The sequence below is a fragment of the Triticum urartu genome, chromosome 6A (genome assembly GCF_056163025.1).
Source record: "Triticum urartu cultivar PI428250 chromosome 6A, HENAU_Tu73, whole genome shotgun sequence".
NCBI classification, from domain to species: Eukaryota; Viridiplantae; Streptophyta; class Magnoliopsida; order Poales; family Poaceae; genus Triticum; species Triticum urartu.
In genome coordinates, this window is record NC_141878.1 from 14,331,711 (window position 1) to 14,343,878 (window position 12,168).

At 46.5% G+C, this 12,168-nt stretch overlaps 2 protein-coding genes across 2 annotated transcripts; both read right to left on the minus strand.

The window, feature by feature from the left end:
• Nucleotides 1-607: 607 nt before the first annotated feature.
• On the minus strand, nt 608-11,901 carry LOC147963217 (uncharacterized). The gene is made up of 5 exons (XM_087528252.1): nt 10,871-11,901; nt 3,689-3,953; nt 3,363-3,483; nt 1,641-1,700; nt 608-1,523 (listed from the first exon to the last, which is right to left on the minus strand). Exons 1-5 carry the CDS (start codon nt 11,880-11,882, stop codon nt 735-737), a joined length of 2,247 nt encoding a protein of 748 aa, XP_087384378.1. The 5' UTR covers nt 11,883-11,901; the 3' UTR covers nt 608-734.
• LOC125513051 (uncharacterized) lies at nt 4,047-10,766 on the minus strand. The gene is made up of 5 exons (XM_087527617.1): nt 10,606-10,766; nt 10,280-10,400; nt 4,446-4,505; nt 4,192-4,335; nt 4,047-4,097 (listed from the first exon to the last, which is right to left on the minus strand). Exons 1-5 carry the CDS (start codon nt 10,764-10,766, stop codon nt 4,047-4,049), a joined length of 537 nt encoding a protein of 178 aa, XP_087383743.1.
• Nucleotides 11,902-12,168: the final 267 nt, after the last annotated feature.

Consider the following 12,168-nt stretch of genomic DNA (forward strand, 5'->3'; position numbering starts at 1 on the left):
ATTCAGCAGCGTGAGGCAGCTTCCTTGTAAGGTTATCAACAAATACCTTGACCCTCACCATTATTCAGCTATTACCTTAAGAAACTTGACAACACTGAATCAGCATCGAAGCAGGCGCTCCAGGCTGCAATGGTGCATTGCCCGCCGATGAGCTCGACCGCCATCCCGGGACAGCACTTGCACATTTCTGGAAAGTGTACCCTACCAGCCGACCTATTTGGTTTGGCTCGGCCATTTGTTTTTGCGAAATATGAAATCTATTAATTATAGAAGTTCAATAGAAGTGTAAAGCACAATGAACGAGGCGTATACCATTAAACAGGGCTAGCACATGCAACTTAACACATAAAGCAAACCCATGGCCACAAAAATTCTGCCAGCTGGACCTCCCAGTTACACAGACACACGAATGATCAACCTCACTATAATCTCTTTGGTTTCTTCCTCACAGTAACGACCGGACATCACCCGTGACCCGTCCAAACCCTCGTTTGCCCACATCCACAGCCGCCCTGCTCATATCCAAACCCTCAACTCCAAATGCAACATATATGAACACAGTACCAAATTGTAACACATAGACGATATAGCATAGCATAGCGTCGGACATACACAAAAGATAGATAGTTCGAGCAATCTGCAACAAATATACGACTAAAAGCATACTAGCTAAGTTCACCACTTGCTTGACAGGTCCTGGTTCGAGCGATCTATGACAAACAGATCGCACAAAACTACCATAGATACCATGGCCGGGTGACATGGGTTTGACTGCCATCGTCGGGCACACCAGAGTTGGATTGCTGAGCAGGCTGCATGGGGTGCCCGTAAATCAGGGGTCGTGCACGCACAGGCATGGCAGTATGCTGGTGCTGAGTGTATGCCAGTGGGCTTTGTGAATTCCGTGCCATGTGATACTGACGCATGGAATGGTGCTGCAGCTGCTGATGATACTGTTGATAAGGGTGGTGTGGTTGTTGAACAATCCGCTCCTGCTGGAGATTACCTTCAGAATATGGCTTGTCATACTTGCGAATAATTTCTTCTATCGGGTCAGAAGTGTGCACTGGATGCTGATGGCTCCTGTAGGACTGTGTCCTTGTCACATCGGCAGCTGAGTTTGAGACGCTAACCAAATTGTATTCAGCAGATAGACCATCCTGGTGCCTAACAACACCAGAACCAACGCCCGGAGGAATGTCAGCGGCTAGAACTTCGTGATGAGAAGCATTGGAAGAGCGAGATGATGGCTTGGAAATCATGGGTGAACTGCTGGAAATCGTGGCCTGCCTCTTGGAGCAATCTTGCCTGCTGGGTACCCTAGATGAGGCATGGGGCCTTTGCCACACGACGACTCCGATGATAGATGTTCTAGACATGGTTAAACTATGCAAGTGCTCCTTTGGCAGGTGATCAGCAAGTATCTGAGCTGCCTTCCCTTGAGGAGGACATAGGTACAACGTGATCCCTTGAGCTGGCTTCACTAGGCCTACTGTCTCATTGGCGGTATACGAATCAATAGTCTGCATAAGAATAATAGATGGTTAGCAAATCAGGAGCTCGACCGGTTGCCGTGCTAAGCTTTGACTCAAGGGCAAATACTAGAGAACAGTGTTTTTAGGATAGTAGGGAGGAGGAACCTTTAAGAGATGATGTCGACCACTCTCAAGAGAGCCCTCCTTCCAACGTAACTCAGTTACCTGTAAAACAAGTGACAGATACTTAATGTAAGAAAACAATATTTTCTGGACCAAAAATCAAGAAAGCCAGAAAGGCACGACATAGGCACAGATTATTCAAAATATTCAACATCTGATTTCAGTACAATGTGCACCTAGCAACCTACTAAAAGTCTAGATAGTAGTTTTACTCCCTCCGATCCATCTTAAATGTCGCTGATTTAGTAGTACTACTTTATACTAAATCAGTGACACTTAATATGGATCGGAGGGAGTATTCAAATTCACACAAAAATTTGGATGTCCATACAAGCATAATGATTCCAGTTCCATAATGCAGTACATATGGCAACACAATTCATAAACCACAACTGGGCCACCAGTCAGCTGATCCCTTCCTAACCATCCCTATCTTCTCCATGCAATGGCAGACTAGGATCATAACCTGGAAATGCAGCGATAAACTCCAGCAAGTGGCAGCACAAGGAAGGTATCTTGGCAGCTTGAATGCCAAGAGGCAGGACCTCATAACGAGAGAGAGGCGATGAGACGAGGCTGAAGCATAGCGATGGCAAGGCTTGGAAGAATGATTAGGAGGGCGAGCAACAAGGTATAGGCGACAACTGTATTGCAGCAAGGGGGTTGAACGATGAAGGAATTACATGTAGGAAGGTGGTACCAGCTTCAAGGGTTTCGGGCATGGGGCCTTCACTACACAACGAGATGGGTATTATATAAAAGTACAACAGGGAAATACCCAAGTTTGCTTATCACTGTGCTATAAGCGAGTTAATATTTACAGAAAATTAGATACCTGCATTATCGTGTTATTGTTCCGTAATAAAGCAATGTGAATTATCTGTCCTTGTCTCCCTAAGCCCTAAGCCATCTCTCTAATAGAGTCTCTCCTCATCCGTTACAAGGCATGCCGCCCAGCCATCCTATACACGACATTTGCCCGGTCATATTCCCGAGGGGTATTGCTGAGAGGATTACCAGGTCAGCTCGACTGGGTGAAGATGAGAGAATATTGATATGGGAGATGACTTGTGGAGACCACAGGAGATAATTGTTATCACTTCATTATGAATTTATGATACAAAGCTTAGCTTGTATAACTGGCTATGATAAAGTAATTTGGAAAAAAGCAAACTTATGACTCAGAGTCTAAGGTAGTAAAATCTAATCTATACATAAAAAGAACAAACTCTATCTCTAAGAAATGGCATAGTCTGTCTATAAGAAATTGACCACATGATAATAACTAAAGTCGTTGGGCATTTGTCGCTGTCCACGAACCTAACAAAAACGATACAGTTTCAAGAAGTGACAAAATAAGGAGGGTCTGTTTTGCCGTGGCATTTCAGCTATTCAGTAAATTGCCAGTAGCACGGGCTTACATCAGGTGGAATCTCTGGGATTTTAGTATTTTTTTGATTTAGTGCTTATGTAGCTATGATTTAATCACAACAAAGCAATCTTAAGAGCACATGTTTCCACTGGGTTCTTATGATCAATTATTATCCTGTCAAAGTGATAGACATAATTGTCTGCAAGGAAACAAGTGCAAGGATGTGTATATGTCAGTAATAGAAAGCATATAGTCAAGTTGCCAATTTTAATAAGCAACGGATGCACTAAACTAGAATAGTATATATAAAACCACACAGAAATAATAGTTACCATTATAGTACGGCTCCTGGATTTGGGAAGCTCTATAATAAATTCTTTAAGAGCACTAAGCCTCACTCGTCCCTCGATCCTAAGAAAGCGGTGCCACTGACGTGTAGATGGTTTTTTACCGCTGCAAAAGAGAAACAACGTAACAATGAATTAAGAATGCTGCCAAAACTTTGTGTGATGGTCTACGTATGTAACGAACTGGTGTGTTGTTTTTTAAAAATAAATATAGAAATTACAAATGGAAGTACGTCTTGTAGTTAATCATGGATCTCTCTAACAAAAGTTAATTGCATACAATTTTTATAAGTAAGGTTAATGAAACAAACCTTTTAAAGATAAGAACAATATTTGTGCGCGAAGACTCATGCTGAATCGTTGCCTCCCATATACTGTAATGCGTCAATGCAGCATCAGGAGTTATACTACACTGCATAGCAGATTCAGGAGTCAAGCCATTAACAGTACGTGATTCTTCAGCATCCACCATTTGAGGGGAGGATTTGGCTAACACATCTCCCTTTGGTTCTTCAACTGGATCCAGAACTGAAGCTGATTTGTTTATGGGTGATTCTAACTTGGATTCACAATAACCTCGTGGAGATGGCACATCCTCAGAATGAATTTGGAATTCTGATACAGCAGCCATGTTCATAGTTTTGGGGAAATTTGCTGAGTTCACTTTGTCTACTTTGTTACTATTACGATCATCTTGCAGAAGGGCACCAATGGGCTGACCTGTAGAATGTGGTTCTGGATTAATATTCTGCGCCATAGATGAGGCATGGGACGTTCGCCACACGACGACTCCAATGATAGATGTTCCAAGCACGGTTAAACTACCCAAGTGTTCCTTTGGCAGGTGGTCAGCAAGTATCTGAGCTGCCTTCCCTTGAGAAGGACATAGGTACAATGTGATCCCTTGAGCTGGCTTCACTAGCCCTACTGTCTCATCAGCGACATACGAGTCAATAATCTGCAGAAGAATAATAGATGGTTAGCAAATCAGGACCTCGACCGGTTGCCGTGCTAAGCTTTGACTCAAGGGTACTAGAGAACAGTGATTTTAGGATAGTAGGGAGGAACCTTTAAGAGATGATGTCGACCACTCTCAGGAGAGCCCTCCTTCCAACGTAACTCGGTTACCTATAAAACAAGTGACAGATAATCAATGTAAGAAAAATATATTTTCAGGACTAAAACTCAAGAAAGCTAGAAAGGCGAGAAATTGCACAGATGATTCAAAATATTCAACATCTGAATTCAGTACAATGTGCACATGGCAATCTACTAGAAGTCCAGATAGTACTCCCTCCGTCCCATAATATAAGAGCATGTTTGACACTAATATAAGAGCATTTTTGACACTACATATTATGTAGTGTAAAAAATGCTCTTAAAAAATGCTCTTATATTATGGGACGGAGGGAGTAGTTTATTTATTACTTCCTCCGACCCATATTAAATGTTGCTGATTTAGTACAGTTTTATACTAAATCAGTGACACTTAATATGGATTAGAGGGAATATTCAATTCACAAAAAAACTGGATGTCAATACATGCATACAGATTCCAGTTCCACAAGGCAGTACACATGGCAACATATTTCACACGCCATAACTGGGCCACCAGTCAGCTGATCCCTTCCTAACCATCCCTATGTTCTCCACGCAGGAAGCAGTTGTCCTTGTTTCTCAAGCCCGACCCAGTCCTCTCCCTCCCGCGTCATTCCCACGGGTCGACCCGCGCGCGCGGGGGGGGGGGGGGGGGGGGGGGGGGTCCCTAGGGTGCCGCAGGCCGGCCGGAACCCCCTCCCTCCGTCTTCCTCCCTCGCCGTCGCACATTCGCACCATCGAGCATAGCCAGTTTAGTGCTGGTAGTGGCGAGGTTCCTTCGCGAGTGCTCGGTTGTCAGCAGGGTGGGGCTTTGTGCTTGGCCGATGCCGCAACGCTGATGGGTGCGCAACTACGTGGCTTCGTTGTTCGTGGCAGTGCCGCTAGCTTGTGGTGGTGCGTGGAGAGCTTCGCTAGGCGTGGTGCATCCGGGCGGCGGCGAACCTCCTCTCTTGATCTGGCGTTCTGGGGTGCCGGTGGTGAAGGAAATATGCCCTAGAGGCAATAATAAAGTTATTATTTATTTCCTTATATCATGATAAATGTTTATTATTCATGCTAGAATTGTATTAACCGAAAACATAATACATGTGTGAATACATAGATAAACAGAGTGTCACTAGTATGCCTCTACTTGACTAGCCCGTTGATCAAAGATGGTTATGTTTCCTAACCATAGACATGAGTTGTTATTTGGTTAACGAGATCACATCATTAGGAGAATGATGTGATTGACTTGACCCATTCCATTAGGTTAGCACTTGATCGTTTAGTTTGTTGCTATTGCTTTCTTCATAACTTATATATGTTCCTATGACTATGAGATTATGCAACTCTCGTTTACCAAAGGAACACTTTGTGTGCTACCAAACGTCACAACGTAACTGGGTGATTATAAAGGTGCTCTACAGGTGTCTCCGAAGGTATTTGTTTGGTTGGCGTATTTCGAGATTAGGATTTGTCACTCCAATTGTCGGAGAGGTATCTCTGGGCCCTCTCGGTAATGCACATCACTCAAGCCTTGCAAGCATTGCAACTAATAAGTTAGTTGCGGGATGATGTATTACGGAACAAGTAAAGAGACTTGCCGGTAACGAGATTGAACTAGGTATTGAGATACCGGCCATCGAATCTCGGGCAAGTAACATACCGATGACAAAGGGAACAACGTATATTGTTATGCGGTCTGACCGATAAAGATCTTCGTAGAATATGTAGGAGCCAATATGAGCATCCAGGTTCCGCTATTGGTTATTGACCGGAGACGTGTCTCGGTCATGTCTACATAGTTCTCGAACCCGTAGGGTCCGCACGCTTAAAGTTCGGTGACGTTCGGTGTCCCGGATGTGATCACGGACATGACGAGGAGTCTCGAAATGGTCCAGACATAAAGATTGATATATTGGAAGCCTATATTTGGATATCGGAAACGTTCCGGGTGAAATCGGGATTTTACCGGAGTACCGGGGGGTTACCGGAACCCCCCCGAGGGTTATTGGGCCTACATGGGCCCTAAGGGAGAAGAGGAGAGCCGGCCAGGGCAGGCCGCGCGCCCCCTCCCCCCTAGTCCGAATAGGACAAGGAAGGGGGGGGCGGCGCCCCCCTTTCCTCTTTCTCCCTTCCCCCTTCCTTTTCCAACAAGGCAAGAGGGGGGAGTCCTACTCCCGGTGGGAGTAGGACTCCTCCAGGCGCACCCCTTGGGCCGGCCGCACCCCCCCCCTCTCCCTCCTTTATATACAGGGGCAAGGGGGCACCCATGACACACAAGTTGATCTTCGTGATCGTTCCTTAGCCGTATTCGGTGCCCCCTTCCACCATATTCCACCTTGGTCATATCGTAGCGGTTCTTAGGCGAAGCCCTGCGTCGGTAGAACATCATCACCGTCATCACGCCGTCGTGCTGACGAAACTCTCCCTCACCACTTTGCTGGATCGGAGCTCGAGGGACGTCACCGAGTTAAACGTGTGCAGAACTCGGAGGTGTCGTACGTTCGGTACTTGGATCGGTCGGATCGGGAAGACGTACGACTACTTCCTCTACGTTGTGTCAACGCTTCCGTTGCCGGTCTACGAGGGTACGTAGACAACACTCTCCTCTCTCGTTGCTATGCATCACCATGATCTTGCGTGTGCGTAGGAAATTTTTTGAAATTACTACGTTCCCCAACAGGTGGTAGCAAGCCTACTCGTCCCCGGCCAGATCTGACCAGATCTGTCGTCGGGGCGCCGATAGGTGGCGCGGGGCGAAGGGCGGGGCTCGTCTGGCACCTAATGGGGGGAGGCTTGCGACGGTGGTGCCCTGCGTGACCCCACGGCTTGGGCTGGAAGTGGCGTGGTCAAGTGTCCATGGGGCAACTGGCGCGACTGTTGAAAGCGGTGGATTTCGGCGGGCCTTCCCGCCGGCATGGAGGCGGGATAGTGGGAGGTGGGCGGTGGTCGTGGCTTGGACTGGTGGTGGCGGATCTTGGCATGGGGAGGCGAGGCTGGCGTTGGCGTGACTGCTCAACGGAAGCAGTTGCTAGTCGCCATGAGCGCCCCCCCTCTTGATGGGGCGGCTCTCACCTCGTTCGGTTTCATTTGTTGTCAGTGGGCCGGTGACACAGACTGGCCAACGGGTATGGCATTTAACATGGTCCTCATGGCCGAGGTTGGGTGCTCCCTGAATGAGGTCCTGCACAGTGTCGCCTTAGAGTCGGGCTTCTCGGCTTTGGGTTGCCACCGGTTAAGCCGAGGTGGGTGCTTGCGGCTTGGTTGGGGAGTCATCCTTTTGTTGTAGGATCGGTGTCGATCCATGGATGTGGTAGACAGGACAACGGTGTGCCGACTGTCAGACCGGTGTCTTAGGTTGCTTGGCGTCGTCTGATCTATTCTCAAGATGGTCATCGACAGTCACTAGGCTATGTCGCCCTTAGTTCACCAGGATTGGAGTGACCTACGATGGTGGTGCTGACCCTGGCTCAGTGACTGATGCCGGACTTTACCTGTCACGGTTTGGGCATTGTGAAGCGGGCAGTTGGCGCTATCTCATGGCTTGGAGGCCGAGGCAGCCGCCCAGGAAGGTGGTCGCATGATGAGCTCTCCAACGGGCTCCATGGCTGCGGTGACGGCTACATCTCTTGGCCGTGTGGGCGATGAGCGAGTTAGCGGTGGGTGGCCTGAAGCAGCACGTTGAAGTTGTTCCTTCAACACTTGTGTTGTACACATTGTAGCAGCAAAGTGGAGTTGCTCCTCCACAACCTTTGTGCTGGGTATCTCCAACACTTTTAGTGTTGCGGACTTGACTCTCTACCATCCAGAAGAAGCGCTCTATGAAGATAACTCGGGGGCGAGTTCCAAACAACCAGGGGGAGAATGATGAGGAACACTAGATGAGAAGAAAGAAAAACACATGCCAGATCTGTTTGGCTACCTCTAGATGCTTCCACTTCTAGCATAGTATTTCTTTTGTTTTCTTTACCCTATGCGATGTTTCTAGAGTTCTCTAGTTATAAGTAGTTGTGAGATGAGTCCTAAACAATGTTTTCTAGAGTGTTCCAGCTATAAGTAGAAGTGCATGAAGGCTTCCCAAAGCCCTATAAATATAGGTCCTCACCTCTACTTTGTAAACCAGACTATGTACCCACTACCTATAATAGAACTTGTTGTTCTTATCTAAGGTCTTGGAGTAGATCTTGTGCTCTAGGAGTTCTGGATTGAACACTTGCTGCCATATCGGCCTACACTTGCCTCTACAGTGATATCTAGCGCAACACGTTGAAGTTGTTCCTTCAACACTTGTGTTGTACACATTGTAGAAACAAAGTGGAGTTGCTCCTCCACAACCTTTGTGCTGCTTCATGGCCCGGGTGGGCTCCAGTTGCTGAGGGCATAGTATGGCGTTGTTATCATTTCTTCCTTTGTGATCTTTCAGTTTTGAAGTCGCGTGCATTCTGCATGATCTGGTTATCCTAGGATCGGCTTTGTAAGAAGGATGCCCCTTAACTTGTATCATTCAGCCGTGTACTTTGTTCGGTTGTGGCTTTATATATAAAGCGGGACGAAAGTCTGTTTCGAGAGATCTTCTCCATGCAATGGCAGACTAGGATCATAACCTGGCAATGCAGCGACTAACTCCAGCAGGTGGCAGCACGAGGAAGGTCTCTTGGCAGCTTGAATGCCAAGAGGCAGGACCTCATAATGAGAGAGAGAGCCGATAAGACGAGGCTCAAGCATAGCGGTGGCAAGGCTTGGAAGAATGATGAGGGCGAGCAACAAGGTCTAGGCGACAACTGTATTGCAGCAATGGGGTTGAACGATGAAGGAATTACATGTAGGATGGTGGTACCAGCTTCAATGGTTTAGGGTTTTAGGGGATGGGGCCCTAGCCACACGGCGAGATGGGTACTATATAAAAGTACGACAGGGAAATATCCAAGTTTGCCTATCATTTTGCTATCAGCAAGTTAATATTTACAGCAAATTAGATACCTGCATTATAGAGTGTTATTGCTTCTGTAATCAAGCAATGTGAGTTATCTGCATTTCTCCCCCTAAGCCCTAAGTTGTCTCTCTAATACAGTCTCTCCTCAACCCATACAAGGCATGCCGCCCAGCCATCCAATGCGCCGCATTTGCCCGGTCATATTCCTGAGGGGTATTGCTGAGAGGATTACCAAGACAACTTGACTGGGTGGAGATGAGAGACTATTGATATGGGATATGATTTGTGGAGACCACAATAGATAATTGTTATCACTTCATTATGATTTTATGATACAAAGCATAGCTTGTATAACTGGCTATGATAAAGTAATTTTAAAAAAAGCAACCATACGACTCAGAGTCCAAGGTGGTAGAGTCTAAGACATGACATAGTCAATCTATAATAAATTGATCACATGATAATAACTAAAGTTGGGCATTTGTCGCTGTCCACGATACTAACAAAAACGGTACAGTTTCAAGATGTGGTGATAAAATAAGGAGGGTCTGTTTTGCCGTGGCATTTCAGATATTTGGTAAATTGTAAGTAGCACGGGCTTACATCAGATGGAATCTCTGGGATTTATTATTTTTCAACTTAGTGCTTATGTAGCTATGATTTAACCACAACAAAGCAAACTTAGGAGCACATGCTTCCACCGGGTTCTTACGATCAATTATCTTCCTGTCAAAGTGATAGACATAATTGTTTGCAAGGAAACAAGTGCAAGGATGTGTGTATGTCAGTAATAGAAAGAATATAGTCAAGTTGCCAATTTTAATAAGCAATGGATGCACTAAACTAGAATAGTAAATATGAAACCACACATGGAAATAATAGTTACCATTATAGTATGGTTCCTCGATTTACGAAGCTCTATAAGAAATTCTTTCAGAGCACTGAGCCTCACTGGTTCCTCAATCTCAAGAAAGCGGTGCCACTCACGTGTACATGGTTTTTCACCACTGCAAAACGGAAACAACATAACAATGAATTAAGAATGCTGCCAAAACTTTATGTGATGCTCTACGTACTTAATGAACTGGTGTGTTGTTTGTTAAAAATGCATATAGAAATTACAAATGAAGTACATCTTGTAGTTAATTGTGTATCTCTCTTACCAAAATTTAATTGCGTACAATTACTATAAGCAAGGTTAATGAAACAAACCTTTTGAAGAGAGCAACAATATTTGTGCGCGAAGACTCGTGTCGAAGCGTTGCCTCCCATATACTGTCATGCGTCAATGCAACATCAGGAGTTATCTCACACTGCATACCAAATTCAGCAGTCAAGCCATTAACAACACGTGATTCTTCAGCATCCACCATTTGTGGGCAGGATTTGGCTAACACATCTCCCTTTGGTTCATCAACTGGATCCCGAACTGAAGCTGGTTTGTTTATGGGTGATTCTAACTTGGATTGACAGTAACCTTGTGGAGATGACACACCGTCAGAATGAAATTGGAATTCTGATTCAGCAGCCGTGTCCATAGTTTTGGGGAAATTTGCTGAGTTGACTTTCTCAGCTTTGTTAGTATTACGATCATCTTGCAGTGGGGCACCAATGGGCCGATGTTTAGAATGTGGTTCTGAAGCAACGATCCGCAGGAAATCAGAGAATGAGACAATCTCTGGCCCATTCAAGACATCATACCTTGGTTGCAGCACAAGATCATTCATCTCACCCGCTAGATATTCTAAATCACTTGATGTGTTGCTGTTCCACGTCCCAACAACTTCATCATCTTGCACAGTACTGCCGTCCAATTCCTTGACGATCTCCCTGCATTGTGCACTTGCTGTTTTATCATCCTCAGATTTGGTTTGAGCTGCAATAATGGGTTCTGATGGAACAACACAAGGAAGTGAATCACCCCGAGGCCGAGCTGATACCCGAAAAACATCGTCGTCAGTTTCTTCCTCCTCAACTAGAAATTCTCCCATGTGTGGTTTCCTCACCAAGCCTCTATCATCGACTTGTATCTTAAGCCGAAACATTTTTACAAGCTCTCCAATAGTCATTGCGCACAACCATTTAGGTGATATTTGTTCGGACAAAACCATTTCCCTCAGCACGGGATTGTGTTCACCTTCCAGATTAAACACGAGCGACGCGCCTTTCTCCTTGTACTTCCTGCTGACCCCTCCGAACAATTTGAACAGCTCCTCTTCAATGTTAGATGCTAGGCTTCGGGCCTTACGGATCCTGTACTCGCCAGCTGAACCCGAATTTCCAGAGGATTGCTGCCAAGAATCCATGATGCTCAAGGCAGCGGCCAGAGCCTCCCTGAGTTTGGATCTCAGGGACTCGAGCATCTGCGGATTGGCCTTGGGCGGCGGCGACGGCTGCGACGGCCGCCCTGGCTGCTGGCTCGTCATGGGCACGGAGCTTCTCCGCGGCCGCGAAGGCAATGGCGGCCGCCCCTGCTTCGTGAGCTCCATCGCGCTGCTACAGGTGAGACGAGAGACCAATCCATGGCGGAAGGGAGTTAACTGGCTAGGGTTCTGCTACCACGCCATATACCAAACCAACTGCTAGGCGTGTGCCGGAGAGCTCACCTCGGTGCGGACGGGGTGGAGGCGGCGTAGAGCCCGGCGCGGAGGCCGGAGGGCGGCGATGGCGGAGCGGAGTCCCGTGCTAGGGTTCGCTCTCCTGTATTTTTCGAGGATTTGAAGACGAGCAGACGGCGGCGTGGGCAAAATTGACGCTTGGGTTTCCTTTTTAATA